This window comes from Cenococcum geophilum (assembly GCF_001692895.1).
Source record: "Cenococcum geophilum 1.58 unplaced genomic scaffold K441scaffold_10, whole genome shotgun sequence".
Taxonomy (NCBI): domain Eukaryota; kingdom Fungi; phylum Ascomycota; class Dothideomycetes; order Gloniales; family Gloniaceae; genus Cenococcum; species Cenococcum geophilum.
The window spans coordinates 827,315-842,606 of NW_027137568.1; the positions used below are offsets into that span (position 1 = coordinate 827,315).

Consider the following 15,292-nt stretch of genomic DNA (forward strand, 5'->3'; position numbering starts at 1 on the left):
CAAGACAGTCTATTGCATCGCAACAACTCCGAGCTCAGCCGTGAAAGGGATTGTAGTGGTGAGTGCCTCCGCCCAGCTCGTATCTCAGCTAATACAAAGCAGACAGGGAATAATAATCGGTATCTTTAGACGTTTCCGGTGCAGTGGGAGCGCCCGATCAAGGCGGGGGGATTTCATACTTGAAGGTGGGGCAAGGCGGTAGAAAGGGTCCCCCCGTTTTCCAGCAAGCCGAGTTGCCGTCGGATCTTTTGCTGTCCTAGTACTGTAATTGGTTCTATCTATGCACTAGTAAGACATGCATTACACTAAAAGTGCATTGGGAAGAGCCAGCCTGCATCGTCGTGGACTAAGGTAAGGCTTGGTTGGTAATTTAGAGGACTAGACTAGAGCGCCCTCTTGATTCAGGACTCGTCAACTAACGTCTCCTGAAGGGTTAATTGGCTAATCCTGCTGCTCCTCGTTCAAGACTAGGCACAAGACCATTCATCTGCTCTGCCAGATCATTATCATTCAATCTCAAAGCTTTCAGGCTGGAAAGCAGTTGTTTTAATTTCTCTCGTTAATTGGCCCCTAGAACTCCCTCCATCATGAGGTTGCAAAAGCGCCCTGATGACAACCCGGATGCCAGTTCATCGCGCAACCCTGTCGAAGTTAGTCAGTCTGAGCCGGGAAGAAGACTATTCATTTGCTGTGATGGTACATGGAAGGATGGCGTCAATAACGGGGGGCCGCTCACAAACGTGTCGAGATTTGCGAGATGCATCAAGAAATACGCCGAGGTGGATAAGTATACCCAAATTGTCTACTATGACAGTGGAGTTGGCAATGGGACTGCTTTACCTTCTCAAACTGTCGACGGATTAACTGGGAGAGGTGAGACCGATTGGGATTAGGAGCCTTGTATCGTTTCGAGTATTGATGATTTATAGGAATCTCAGCCAAGATCAGGAATGCCTACAGTTTCATCTCCCACAATCACAACTTTGATCACGATAGGAACGAAATCTTCCTTGTTGGGTTTTCGCGCGGAGCCTTCACAGTCCAGTGTCTTGCATCACTGATCAGTGCGATTGGATTACTAAAAAAGGAACATCTGCAGTATCTTCGTAGTTTGTTCACATTATGGGCAAAACAAAAGTTCGGAACTTTAGCACCTGATAGCGGAAACCCAAATTCCCTTTCAACATCTCTGAATGAAAATTTGGAGAGCTTAGAGGTTCTGGGGGTGGTTAAGCGGGTGAGAATCAGAGCATGCGCTGTTTGGGATACAGTCAGTGCTCTCGGACTTCCCACTCCACAGCTATCGCCGAGACCTCTGTCGTTCGTGGGCAAGACAGTCCCGGGAGCCGTTGACCATGCCTTCCAAGCTATAGCGCTCAATGAGAGCAGGAGACACTTCAAACCTTGTGTGTGGGAGTTCAAGGAGAGCGGAAGGACGAACGTTAAGCAATGCTGGTTCCTGGGCTCACATGGAGATGTTGGGGGGGCAATCAAGACATTGGATTAGCAGTGCTATCCTTTTTATGGATGATTGCCCAGCTGAACATCATCGATTCTTTCGATTATAATACCTTACTGGGCTTTTTGGACGATGGATACTGGCAGTGGGAGGAAAAGCTTAATGAGGATCTCCGCAGACATAGAGAAAAATTGAAGGTTGAACTTTACGCTTCAATTCAAGGTAGGTAATTTAAGTATTCCATCCCATCCTCACTCTGTTGAGAAGCCCAATAAGACCTTAAGAACCTCGTTGAAGTCTAATCGCTATTAGGGCAAGTCAAGAAAACAGGCTGGTATTGGTGGTTTGCTGGCCTAAAATTGCGCAGGAAATATCTCAAGACGGATAAGCCCTCGGGAAACCCCGAATCTGGAAATACTGGAAAAGTACCTGAGAAGGAAACCGCTTCGTTCGCAAGCAATTCTCAGGAGGACACCGCCCGTAGTCCCTATAAGACTACCACTCTCAAATCGGGCCTGCCGAAGCCTGCTAAGTTGCCGATACCTGCCCCGACCATTCATTTCACGGTTCGTCTCATGATGGCAACGAGGAAGCGTAAGTGTCATGTTCTTAGGAACTGGATGACACATAAAGATGATGAGGATAGAGTGCTTTGGACGCGCTTTCCGTTGGACGACCAGAACGTTTCTGGTCAATTGGTCCAGCGGCGACTTTTTGAAGATGAACTCGGCCTAATGGAACTTGATCTACTTCAAAATTGGGTAACACGACCCGAGAAATTGGCATTATCAGGTCAGGTAAGACGGCCCCGGATACTCCGGATGTCGAAAGAACCAGGGCTTGACTCCATCCTCAAGCCCTACCTAAAAACCGAAAAAGACCACCTCAATGAGATGTATTTACCTCGGCGTCGATTCGCTAGCCGCCGAGGGAGGGCACGAGGCCGTAGTCAAGCTACTACTTGAGACGGGCAAGGTTGACGTCGACTCGAAGAATGATAATAGTTGGACGCCACTACCATAGGCCGCTGAGAACAGGTATATAGTCATAGTCAAGCTACTACATTCTTCTACTACTAGCACCAATTAATCCCGCCGGTTGAAGAATTCAATAATGTCTATTATGTCCTCGTCATCGTCGAGTCCAGGCGCCCGTAACGGCAATACGAAAACAAAGAAGAAGACCAAGAAACGATCACCGTTCATCTACTACCCCCGCACGGGCCAAAAGGTTCTTCCGCTCTATGCATAAACTCCTTAGGCTATAATATGCATCTATAATGCATGCATTTAGCTTACCATAGGTGGTAGTCTAGATATAGGGCAGCTTACCGAGAGCCAACACCTGTAGAGCCCTAGGTAAGTTATACGGTCATTTATGTATTAAGGCCCAAGTTTTTTAAGCTTTAGTAAGTTGTTCTAGGCCTCTACATAGATTTAGCAGAAAGTTGAGCATGTTCCGAAATAAGACAAAACGGTTAAGTCAACTCTATAAGTCTATGACGATTATGCGCATTTATTTGAGTTTATGAGGCCTACATGGCTATGTAGGCGCTTCAGGGAACAGGGCCTATGTTGATGAGTACACCAAGAAATAAGAAAGTCTGGCTCCATTAGATTTGCCCACCGGTATTGTTGCCGGAGTTTGTGGTAGTTGTGTGTAACGTTGTGGTGTTGCCAAACCAAGGCCCCAATTGCACTTCCTTCGGCGGGCCGTCCCCCAAAACTCAGCTTCACCCCATCTCTTCTCCTACTTAAGAGGGTCCGACTCCTTGCTGCATTTTTTCGAAGGAAGGTGAGTATCATGGATTTTGCTTTCCTAAAGATATACCCCGTAGGCGAACCATGGGGAACTCTCATCCACCATTCTAGAACTGCCGCGGAAATAGTCGGGCAGCGAAACCGTTCAATCTACCTAGATATGTCTGCACGCCAAGGCTGCGAACAAGCTTACCTAGATATGTGAAGCATTCTTGGCCGATATCTAGCTGGGAAACGCAGTGCGCAAGACCAGCTAGCTAGGAAGTCAGCTTTAGCAAAGACCATCGTTAGATGGGAATAGAATACGGTCCCTGAAACTACCCCGGAAGTGTCCTCGAGTGCAGGTAAGCTATGCCTAGTGATGGTAGCAGATTAAGAAACTATTCGCTCAACTACACTTGTTCACATGTTAGATGAATTACAGGACTGAGAAATAACTCTAGAGTCTCGTGCATAGGTTTGGAGGGAGGAGGGGTCACAATAACTAAACCAGAGCTTCTTAAAAAGACCACAAAATTATCCTTCGTTAAAGTCACCACGGCATGCCTCATAACCGAGTCAAATATGATGTGGCGGTAATGCATAAATCCCTATGGTATGTTATTTTATTCTATAGGCTGCAAGTTCTAGCTACCATAGCTTTTGAGTCATCTTACGTTGAATCTATCGAGAACGCCGCCCATGCGATCACCATCATGCAGCGTGCGTCTCTACTTCCATTTCTGCACCAACACTCCACCTCGCTTGAACTCTGCCATGTCACCTAGCACTGCCTTTTCATCAGTCAACTCCTTACTGGGGAATGTAGTCATCAGAGCGTACTGCCTCTGAGTGCTCGTAGGGCTTGCTGCATTCACGAAGGAGTATACGTCGCCAATGGTGTGCGTCGTGTTGAATCGGGATTGCAGACGGGTTCCATCACCTAACCTGATTTGGAGTGTGATAGTAGGTGCGGAGCTGTCGAGCTCGACCGTAGGCGCAGCCGGAGCATTTGAGTTAGCAGCGGGAGCAGCACTCGACGCCGCAGCTGGAGCGGGTGGTGGTGTTGATGTCACACCAGGTGTAGGGCTTCCTAGTCTCTGCCCGCTGCCTGAAAATGGCTTATACTTCTTCTTCGGCTGCTTGTAATCCTCATCTTTATGTGGGTGAACCTCAACATCAACCTCCTGGCCACGCTCGACGTTCAGGATTTCTAGTGGGGCGTGTCCGGTGTTGATCATCTCTAGTGTTCTCGCATTTACCGGGTCATCGTAGCGATAGAGGGGACCATCGTCAACCGAGAATCCGTCTCTCCAGAGGTGTAATTCACGATTGACACGAGGGGCAGGTCGAGGGATGTTGGCATTTGGGTCGGAGATGGTACGGCTGGGAGCATCATCGCCACCAAGGGTCATCCCAGTACCTCTGAAGTACGTTTGAGGCTGCTCTTCATCACCACCTGGACGGGGAACGTTCCTGAAAGGCATCAGAATCATAGCCGGACTGGCTGTTGGTTCAAACATACCTTCTAGCTCTGTTGAGAATGCTATTGATCTGATCGCGAGGATTGGCCGCGTTCGGATTCTGAACCGCAAGTCCTGATTTCTCACCTCCAGCAAAGAAGTCTTGCTGTTCGTCCTCGTCTTCCTCATCATCATCATGACCACCATCAGAACCGTGTGAGTGTGTGGCTCCCTGACTCTGAATATCTTTTAAAGTCTTCAACCCACGCCGGGGAGCCTGTCGACTGGAAGGGGTTTGTTGGCCAGAAGATGTACTAGGTTCTGCTGGCACTGGACCTCCACCAAGGGTACGGCCGCCGCCTGCAGGTGTTGGACCTGCAGGCATATGCTCTGGTTCAGAGGTATCCATGGCGTCTTCTGGATCCTGACCTTCAGCAGCGGCGAAGTAGGTAGCTACCGCAGTTTCAACGTTCCAGTGTGTCGAGGAGAGATACCCTTCAGCCTAAATCGCACATAAGACTTATCAGTAATGCTGGCAAAGGCTCGGGATTCTAGATGGTTCTTCATCGTTACCTCACTTGGACCAACACCTGCAATGTTGCAAAACTCCGATATCAGAGCATCTCGCTCTGAAACAGACGGCCCATCCATAGCCTTTCTGATTTATATAGAGGTAAGTTAAGATTTGGAAAAACCCGATAAAGGCGAAACAGTCTGGCCTTGGGGGGAATAGAGCTTTGCGGGTTGGTGTTTGTCAGCTCCGTCCGTTGGTGGGGTGAGAGCTTCGCGGAGGTGGGAGCCTTGCGGCAGGCGACGTCAAGCCAAGCCTGGGGCAAAGTAAAGGGCTGCTCGTCCAAATTCAGACCATATAACTATTCACCGGGAAATATCGCCAAGCCAATAAATTACAGCAATAGACTCATCCTGAAGATGCATTAAAGCCGAGTCTATAAATGCTGCAAAGACTGGCGACTATTGTCCGCCCTAAGCTTGCGGCTCTTGGAATTCTTGGCGACGTCGGCATGAACTCTGGAGAGCCTCATCCAGCTAAGTTCATCACTAGGCACACAACCTCGGGAAGCCAGCCACCACCCATTCGCGCCCTCCGAAGGGCCATAGTCTCCTTCGTCCATCCTGACCTCCCTCGCTATGGCCGGACACTCGCCGCAGGGTCGGCACAACCTCTCCGACTCCTCGATGACCATCCCCTCTGACAGCGAAAACTATGACGCCAACCATGAGCTTTCATCGTCTCCACCCTCGTCCTCCAGCTCTCCCATCATTCTATATTCTCCTCCGACTCTCTGGGGCCTAATACGCGGAGCTGCGATCAATCTACTACTTCCGTTCATCAACGGTTTGATGCTCGGCTTCGGAGAACTCATTGCGCACGAGGTGGCATTTAGATTTGGATGGTCTGGCACTAAGGTATGTTAGGGCACGAATTACCACGCCTTGATGAACTGTTTTGTCAATTGCGGGATGCACAATCGAAGATTTCAATATGGTGTAATTGATGAGCTGTATTCCGTTTGCCCGGAGACCTAAGTTGTGATGCACTGGCGCACAATTCTAACTGGCGTTTTACAGATCTTCCCTAGCCGTCGAAATGATTCGAGAAGAGTTGGGCCTGGAGTTGAGATGCGCAGCGATCCTATCCAGCGGCGGAGGAGAAACGGAGAAGAGTTAGACGCATACACTAACTTGGAGTAATGTGCCGAGTGGGCAATTCTATAGTCGGCAAAGCTAGCTAGATGAGTCACTGGTGCTGGATTGTATATAGATGGACCCGCCTTGTAAACTCTGTTCAGCATCTGGCGCAGGTAGAGCGCATGGCGTTATGGGAGCTTTCTGCACCGTGATCGGAAAAAAAAAAATTTACATCTAAGACATAGTGTAGCACAAAATACATACCCACTACAACGGTTTAATCCATTGGATTCCTCAAATACCGCATATTGATGATTTGCGGTTTTGGATGCTGCATGCATACCTGCACATGCGGTCTATATCTGCGTTTCTGCGGCTGCCGGAATCTTGGCACTGACATGTACTGAAAGCTCGTTTCAAAAAATTTAGACACCAGCAATGATTCCGAGCAGAGGGCTGAGGCCCACTCAATTTATTTCTTCGGTTTCTCGTCAGTCATTACAGAGTTGGTTTAATGGTCTTAGGAAGGTAAGGAGAAACCTCGACAGATGTCCCGTCAAGATTTCTTGAAGCAAATCCTCATGCTCCCAAAACGCCTTTGGCAGCGCATGCTATCCTTACCTCGAGTGCTTTATACAAGGCCCATATAATGCTCAATTGGCAAAGCTAACCGGTTGTTAACGTAGTTCTCGAGCGCTCCTCAGCATAACGCCGGCCCCTCCTTACGATGCAGAACGCAGCGCATAAACCCACTCCTCCAAACCGCTCGATGGAAGAATAGTAATATAATCGCACCCACTCTCCTCGCCACTGCCTCCGCCATACGTTTCAAATCAACAGCTCCTGCTCCCTTAGCCAGTACGGCAGACTCCGCACCCTCCTCAATCCTAGAAGAAAACCCCGATGTCTCCTCCCTCTCTGTCGACGACGTTATGCGGCAGGGTATTGAAGACATCGCCAACATTCCCGAACGGATCGGCTACCTTAAGGAAATTGGCCTGGACTATGGCTGGGGACCCACCTCCACGGTGCAATGGCTACTGGAGCACGTGCACATCTACAGCGGCCTGCCTTGGAGCTTGTCTATCATCGCAACAACGCTCCTCGTGCGGGTTGGTGTCTTTTACTTCTACATCCGGCAAGCCGACACGGCGGCGCGGACAGCGGCGCTGAGCCCGATCGTCAAGCCGCTCAACGAAAAGATGCTTGAGCACATGCGCGCCGGCAACCAACAGGCGGCCATGACGTACCGCAAGCAGATCTCCGCTGTGTACAAGGATGCCGACATCCACCCATTCAAGGCGGCGTTGGGACCCCTCATGCAGGCCATGCTAGGCTTTGGCGCGTTCCGCCTCATACGAGGCATGGCGGACTTACCAGTGCCGGGGCTGCAGAACGAAGGGCTCTTGTGGATCACGGACTTGACAATGTCGGATCCGTATCTGATATTACCAGTGGCGGTTGGAGGGATGATGCATCTGGTCGTTAGAGTACGTACCCATCTTCCCCAACCCCTCTCCTCCACTTACACACACCACACCTTTCGCGACCATCCGCTAACAACGACTATAGATGGGCGGCGAATCTGGCAGCAATCAGCTCAGCCCCATGCAGCAGAATCTTTTCCTGTATGCCATTCCTGGCGTCACCTTCCTCGTTTCCCTCTGGATGCCAGCAGCATTGCAGCTCTCCTTCGTCATGACCAGCATCCTTGGCTTCCTGCAAGCCCTGATTTTCCGTAGGCCCGCCGTGCGCTCCTTTCTCGGTATCGCACCCATCGTCAATCCCACCGCTAAAAAGCCCAAAACAATCGAAACGAAGTTAAAACTCGCGCCCAGCTACCAGGTCCCAACAGTTCAGTCTACGTTGCGCCGCGGCGCCGAGGCGCCGCTCGAGTCAGAAGCTCAGCTCGGGTTGGTGGGCAAGGCGCAGCATGGCCTGCGTGACATGGTTAATTCGGCGAAGGAAGGAGTCGCGAAGTTCACGGGGCGCGGGGATATCGCGAAGAGCCTGGAGAAGAAGCGGCGCGAGCGGTTCCAGAAGCAAGCTGAGGCATACGAGAGGAGAAGGAAAGAGCAATTGGAGGATGATCTTTGGGCGAAGAGGCGGTAAAGTCAAGAATATATGTTTTGATGATGTATCAATAATTCGGAATGCTGTGTTTATAGTTTGATGGAGTGGAAGTAATCCGATTGTATGATATTTAGAGTAGGGAATATAGCTCGTCTCTGAATGCAAAGAATACCTAGTTCATCTCACAGACGGTGGGTAGTTTTGTTATCCGGAGACGGAAGCGCGAGTCAATAGCTGAGACATGAGACTAGATTAGCAAGCGGTATCGCATATCACCAGTACATAAACTCATTTGATGCGAGTGTTGGGACATAATTTTTTACTCAATTCAGTTAAGCTCAGTGCACATTACCAACCACCCTAACCCATCCCTGTCTTCTAAAATTACATCGCAAAAGCAGCAAACCCTCACAATTTCCCAGCCACCATCTACATCGCCTCCATCCCCCAGCCCTTAATATTTAAAAGCCGGGATAAGAGAATAAAAGAGCCCTATGCAGAGATCATGCCGCCGAAGTAAATATGAAAGGCCGCAAGGTTAATAAAGAATTGGGAAGAAGTGAAACGAAAACATTTGTAGTACAGGTCATTTCGCGCGCGGGACATCTGGTCGTCAAGTGATATTTTTAGGCCTCGCTAACACAAGGAACGCCGGGCTTGGGTCGGCTTGCGTGCTTGGAAAAAAAGGAGATGCCGTGACGCCGATGGACCGTGAGAAGAAACCCCGCCTTGGATTACGCCGACTGGAGACAAATAGTAGTATGGGGAGTTAAGAAAGGAATAGGGAATTCAATGGTATGTGGCGTTCAAACCAGAACTCCGCCGGTGTCGAACAAAGGAGATGTCCAGAATTGCATTCTAGGATAGGCCGTTCACACGTTGAGAAACTCTCCGCTGTCCTCGCCTCCTTCGGCTGCAGCTGTCACTGCGAGCGCCTCGTCCGCATGACTCGTCCCCATCTCCTCTGGATTTGTCAGATCGGCAAACATGCTGTCCATGGCACCTCCTGGTTGGCTGCTCGAGCTTGCGAACGGGTTCGCCATTGGAGAACCACCGCCTTCATTTTCAGCACGGGAGAAGCCAGGGCCGGAGAACATAGCAGGGTCCAGGGGTGGATTCGTCGTAGAGTTTGACAGATGAGAGGATAGGTTGAAGGCTCCCGGTGACATGCCCTGCGCTGCCTGGTTGAACGGTGGCGCTGTGCTAAATATGGGAGAGTTGGTATAGGACGACGATGTGATAGGAAGAGGATCAAAAAAACCCGACGGAGCAGCACTTGATTGCTCGCCACCAACCCCAATGGACATTGAGCGCGGAAGACCAGGTGGGGTATGGGAGGGCTCTGGGGCAGGTTGGAGCGGTTGCGGACCCTTCGAGCTATCGGTGGACTTCCGCTGTTTGAAGCTATGTTGTTTCGTGCGGAGGTGCTGTGGTAGGTCCTCCGGGTTGGTTATGCCAAGCTGACTCATGAGCTTTTGCTGCTTTGTAGGTCGCGGCTTTCGGGTCGAGAGCGATACCTCAAGAATTGGTGGAGGCTGAGGAGCCACTGGGGCCCATTTGTGCAATTCTTGACGAAAGAAATTGATTTCGTTAGAAAGGAGGATGTCCGCGCCTTCAAGCTTACGGAGGTAGAAGCGCTGTGTGGTGAGCTCATCCGGACTAGACATAAGTGGGTTAATGTATTTGCCAACCCAGTCACGGAAATTGAGGCCGTGCGAGATAATGGCTTCTAGAGTATCTTCCTCCTCCGGCTGGAACGGAAGAGTAAGAAGTTCGTCTTGCCAGGCTTGCAGATCCTCAAGCTTTGGTCGAGTGGCATCGCGAGGAATCTTGACGCGGTAATCGCAAATCGGGCAGGTGTACTTATCATCCTCTTTGACCTTCCCACGAGCGATCTTCAGACATTTGCCATGGTACCTGAAACTCAGTGTTAGCTTTGATGTGCAAAATTCGTGATGAGTCGTACCATTCGTGACAGAGTTCACACTCGATCATCATACCAGCCTCGGGCTTGCGACAGATGCAAAAGACGTCCCGACTTGATCCAGAACCATCTACATCCTGAGAGTCGTCAGGTGTGTGCTCTCTTGAAGAAGGCTCGACCGGCATTCGTGGCTGATCTGCAAGGTCAAAGCAGGCCCGATTCTTCTCCTCCACCGTTTTCATGTGATTATGCAAGATATGCAGAGGTGCGTTGGCTTTCCCAAAGAGTTTCTTGCCCCGTCTCATCCAATCTTCGTGTCGCTTCTGCTCTTTCTCAAGATCGATAGTTCCAGAAGGTTTGCTGTTGAGCTCATTGAGAGCATCCATAGCCTCCCGCACTTCTTTATACTTTGGGCGCTGGCGAAAATCGGGGTTTTTACTTCTCTCATAAAGAGATAGAATCTGTTCCTGGGCATCTCGTTGCTTTTTCAGGATAGCATCGACCGCGGCTAGGGTTTCAGGCGACACTGGGAGAGTAGATGCTTGTCTTGACAAGGCATCAAGCTGTTGGTAGTGTACGTTTTCGACAGACATGAGTTCCTTAGCTTTAGCCTCCCAAAGCTCTCCTTGGACCTTCTGCTCCTGGAAATGGAGAATGTGAGGATCAGCTTCGCTGATACTTAGGTCTAGGCCTTGCTGAATGAAGTCGATAACCTCTTGAAGAGTTTGTGCTTTATTGCGATATTCACGAGCTTGTTCGTACCACTTCATCTGCTGGACCATTCGGTCCAACTTGTCAAGCTCTGGGATGTCGACGTTGAAACCCTTGCCTTCTTCAAGCAGCTCATCCAACTTCTGTGTAGTCTGCTGCGTGCAGTCTCTCAGCGCAGCCTGTGCGTTCTTCTGGAACTCGGCGATGTTGTTTGCGCGTTCGCGAAGTGCAGTGATCTCAGGGCTGTCAAATGAAAGCGCGTCGGCATCTTTGAGCAGCTTAGTAATATTCTCCACTTTTCGAAATTCTCGTTCACGCTCATCGATTTCCGCCGCTCTAGCAGCATTTCCCCGACGCCATGCGCGCTCATTCTTCCGGCGGTTCTGCTGTTTTCGAGTTGTATAATTCACTGCTTCTTCCGCTAATTCTGTGCAGCGCTCGACGAATTTCTTAAGCTCTAGAAGACCCGGTAGCTCCCAATCGATGCGCTCGCCTTCAATCAAGAGCGACCGTAACGACTTAAGCTGAGGTTTCGGCTCGTCCTCCAATAGATTATCCAGCTTCGTCGCCCATGCTTCTGGTGTCCCTGCTTTATCCGCAATTTTCTGAACCGTCACTTTCAGCACCTCGTTCGTGATACGGAATACGAGGCTATGGTCGCCGTTCGTACCAAGGAAGCGATTTTCCTCGCTCACTTCACAGCATTCGACTGACCCTGCGTGAAGCAAGCAGACGACTTTAGAGGATCTCTTACACACAAAGCGGGAGAGATAACTATAAGCTTTGCAATAGCTGCAGATGTTGTGGTCTTCTTCTTGAACGTCGTCTTCCTCGACAGCGAAATCAATCTCGCATTGCACTTCAGCGTCGCTAATGCCCTCAATCTTGCAAACATGATCTCGGGTTTCTCTGTGCTTAGCAACAAAGTCTTTGCGGGCTTGGAACTCGCGCTCTCGCATTCGTTCAAGGGCAGGAGCTAGCCATTTCGCTGTCTTAATCGAAGTGTCTTTTCGAGATGCAGCCGCCAAAAGGAGCTCGTCGTGCGAAAAGCAGGGCTGTCTGCGGAAGTCCCGTAGACGCCGAACACCCACTTCGCCAAAAGGCTCCCAGTCATGTGGAGCGAAATTGACAGCCTCATTGAAGTTGAACCCATGGTTGAACCCGGCGTGGTATGCTTGCGGGAATGTGATGACGAATTGTCCGGCCCTCTGATCCAAGGCGTACACTCTCACACCTGCCTTTTTCAGTTGATCGGGTGTAAGAAGTGTCACTAGCTGGAAGAGAAGATCGGGTTGGGTCTCGAACAGCTCCGGAACAGCTTCTCGCATGGCTTCCTCAAACTTCGCAGCATCCTCTCTAGGAATACCATACCAGGTTTTCGTCGCGCCGAAATGCTGATAGTTCGCCGAGTATGTGTAATGATCCTCAGCATGCCAGCAGAAGGTAGAGAACACCATACCAACGTAGAGCCACGGCACAGTCATGCCGGAAATATCTGACTTTATATGACGGAACAGGGATTCGGGATTGTATGGAAGAATGTTAAGATTCCAGGGATGGGTAGCGAATGGATCGCGGGGATGCCGCTCAATGGTAGGAAAGCCGCTGCCATGAGTAGTGGAATGGACATCGGCGCCGTACTCGACCTCAACGGTTTCTGTAATGCTTTCAACCAGCCTCCAGAATTCGCGTTCCACATCCTCTTCACTAACAGGCTTCTTCATGTTAAGAATTGGGTCGAAGGGCATCTTCGGTCCGAAATGGTTCTCCTTAAAATTATTGGCTTTTTCTTGGAACTGCTTGAGTGAGTAGACTCCGCCTTCCTCAAATCCGAATTCGCCTGTGCCCACGAGACATTTTGGACAATGCCAATCATAGTCTGGGGTGGTTTTGAGGGGAGGTTCAAGGCAATGTCGATGGTATCCAGCCTCGCAGCTGTCGCAAAGTAGGATCGTGGATGGCTCGTCAGCCCTACCGCAAGTTTCGCATCGCTAAAGGGTGTGTTAGCATGCAAGCAACATGGTTATGTGGACTAGGGTGAACCAAAAATAGCGCTTACATCTCCAGGCTTCTCGTTGGTGCGATCTCGTGGAGGATACAATCGTGGTGTTGGCAGTCGAGGTTGGGTCATGTGCGATCCCGCTACGGTGGGCGCCGCATCTGCAAGTGGTCAAATTAGCCTGGCTCGGCATCCAATCGCGGGTACAACGTCAAAGGAGATGTGCCTGAATCAAGGCAAGGGTATGCAAAGCAAATCCTTGTTTAAACGACAGGTGGAGAATCGCATGCAGCATGCAGAAAATCCGCTTACCTTTCTTCAGACGCTTACTGCGCCTACCGGCCCCATCGGAATCACCGTTCGCGCCACTTTCTGTATCCTGCGAGAGCTGTCGCTTCAGGTGGTTAAGAGCTTGGCCATTCGAAAGAGGCGTTACGCCTGGAGCAGACGGTCGCAGATCGGGAGTGTTCTTAGCCGAGATCATGGGACTCTCGCCCGTGCGTAGAGGAGTCGAGTTTCGAGAGTCCACTTCTCGATGAATACCATTCGTGGCGTTGATCGTGGAAAATGAACTTGGCGTCGATGCTGGAGCGGGTTGAGCCGGTTGCGCATTGACTGCAGTGAAACCGCCCGCATTAACAGCAGTAAATCCCGAGGTCGCTGCAGGCCGAGGCGGCTCCAAGGGTGGAACAGCTTCGTTTTGAAGTGTCGCGTTCAGTACAGTCGATGCTCGGATCGCCGGGGAGTCTCCTCCAAGACTAGAGGGTGTGTGTTGATGCGACTTCTTCATCGGCGATGGCGCTGGGGATGGGGTGAAGGGACCACCATTTTCGTACTCAAGCAGCTGATGAACACCAGGCTTGACGATCCTCAGGTATTCTTCATACGGATGAAGCCATTTTTGATATGAATTCTTAAGCGATGTTGATAGTGAAGACATGATCTTGCCGCTGTAGCCCAAGTCTCTGCCAATTTCGGCCCATTTCTTCTGTTTACACACTTTGTCAAACCCACCGCGTGTTTCCACTGCTTTCTTGAGCTTGTACAAATCAAGTGGACGCTTGTCCACACTCGGGAAGCGGTTGAGGTTGTTGCCATGCTGCTTATGGAACTTGGATAGCTGATCCAAGTAATTGAGATTGGCACGTGTTCCTAAGCAAGTAAGACTTTTGTTATAGTGAAAATATCCAAACGGTAAGTCTACGTACCGCCTTCTATAGAGTTTAGTTCCTGACGTCGCGTGCGGAAATGAAAGCGCTGTCACAATTGTCAGTCACATTGCGAGGCTGTGAGCGGCTCTCGAGAGCTTGGAAATTAAAATCCATCACTCAAGATAAATGAACCGAATGCGATCAAAGCCAAATGACAGAGCTTACCTCTGTGTCTACAGCAAATTCTGGGTTCCAGGAATCTGGAGGTATAATTTTCACAATGCCATACTTGCTTCCCTCTGGTGCAATTTTGCGCACATATTCCATCGGATCTTTGAATTCCTCCTCGGTAGGCCTGTAAGTTGGCGCCTCTAATAATCCGAATGGCCGCGTAGGCTTTGGGATTTCGCGACTCGCAGAGCCTTGTCCCCTACGTTCCACGGTGGAGAGATCGAGAGCCTGGGCTTTCCGAGCACTAAGTGGTATGCCGGAACCATTTGCTTGCGACCCATTATTGCCAGCCAACATTACAGCGCCCATTCGGGCTCGAGGAGTTGCAGATGTTGTGCCATTCGCAGGGCTCACCCGAAAGGTGGTCATTGTAGCGCCTGAGGAGGGTCCACCTCCTCCCGTCGAAGAGACCGCCATCCAGACCGCCGGCACCGCTCCTGGAATGCGGCCGCTTTAAATGTGATATCAGTTGTATATCGATCTTAGAGGTTATTTATCGACTTCAAAGGGCGTCTAGGGGCGTAGAGAGCGAGTTTGCGTGGGCTATCGGCGACTGATATCGGCGGGCATAAGGACCTGCAGACGGCAGGGCAGCTACCAGGAACTGACTCGTGACAGATGTCGGCCGATTCAAAGGGTTGAAGGCTTGTCAGAGCAAAGATTTAGTTGCACAACATAACATGCGTGGGCCTCAGCCGTAGGAATGGGCCTGGTAGGGTTAGAGGGAGGATTAGGTGGATTGAATGTGAGCGATGAGGGAGGAGATGGGAAGGTTCCGAGCAGAGACTAAGGGCAGAGTGCCTAGTCCAACTTAGCGAACCATCAGTTTATGGAGGTAAAAATACTCAACAAGGAATAAAGTTCTGGAGCAGCCTAGACGAGTTTTTTTACT

At 50.4% G+C, this 15,292-nt stretch overlaps 5 protein-coding genes across 5 annotated transcripts; 3 read left to right on the forward strand and 2 right to left on the reverse strand.

Moving 5' to 3' along the window:
• Nucleotides 1-271: 271 nt before the first annotated feature.
• On the forward strand, nt 272-1,545 carry K441DRAFT_711123 (uncharacterized protein). The gene is made up of 4 exons (XM_067653899.1): nt 272-351; nt 432-873; nt 930-1,109; nt 1,272-1,545. The coding sequence occupies exons 2-4, from the start codon at nt 588-590 to the stop codon at nt 1,505-1,507; spliced, it is 702 nt and encodes a 233-aa protein (XP_067506710.1). The 5' UTR covers nt 272-351; nt 432-587; the 3' UTR covers nt 1,508-1,545.
• Nucleotides 1,546-3,929: 2,384 nt separating this feature from the next.
• On the reverse strand, nt 3,930-5,070 carry K441DRAFT_675278 (SEP-domain-containing protein; the record flags this gene model as incomplete). The annotated part of the gene is made up of 2 exons (XM_067650840.1): nt 3,930-4,674; nt 4,724-5,070. 2 exons carry the CDS (start codon nt 5,068-5,070, stop codon nt 3,930-3,932), a joined length of 1,092 nt encoding a protein of 363 aa, XP_067506711.1.
• Nucleotides 5,071-5,543: 473 nt separating this feature from the next.
• On the forward strand, nt 5,544-6,537 carry K441DRAFT_655898 (mitochondrial import protein 1). The gene is made up of 2 exons (XM_067647931.1): nt 5,544-6,089; nt 6,252-6,537. The coding sequence occupies exons 1-2, from the start codon at nt 5,811-5,813 to the stop codon at nt 6,372-6,374; spliced, it is 402 nt and encodes a 133-aa protein (XP_067506712.1). The 5' UTR covers nt 5,544-5,810; the 3' UTR covers nt 6,375-6,537.
• Nucleotides 6,538-6,551: 14 nt separating this feature from the next.
• Nucleotides 6,552-8,693, forward strand: K441DRAFT_606125 (uncharacterized protein). Its single transcript, XM_067645392.1, has 3 exons — nt 6,552-6,839; nt 6,998-7,801; nt 7,884-8,693. The coding sequence occupies exons 1-3, from the start codon at nt 6,750-6,752 to the stop codon at nt 8,421-8,423; spliced, it is 1,434 nt and encodes a 477-aa protein (XP_067506713.1). The 5' UTR covers nt 6,552-6,749; the 3' UTR covers nt 8,424-8,693.
• A 563-nt stretch (nt 8,694-9,256) lies between these two features.
• Nucleotides 9,257-14,709, reverse strand: K441DRAFT_548952 (histone demethylase JARID1D; the record flags this gene model as incomplete). The annotated part of the gene is made up of 6 exons (XM_067642980.1): nt 9,257-10,301; nt 10,351-13,010; nt 13,079-13,179; nt 13,331-14,170; nt 14,227-14,275; nt 14,395-14,709. The coding sequence occupies 6 exons, from the start codon at nt 14,707-14,709 to the stop codon at nt 9,257-9,259; spliced, it is 5,010 nt and encodes a 1,669-aa protein (XP_067506714.1).
• Nucleotides 14,710-15,292: the final 583 nt, after the last annotated feature.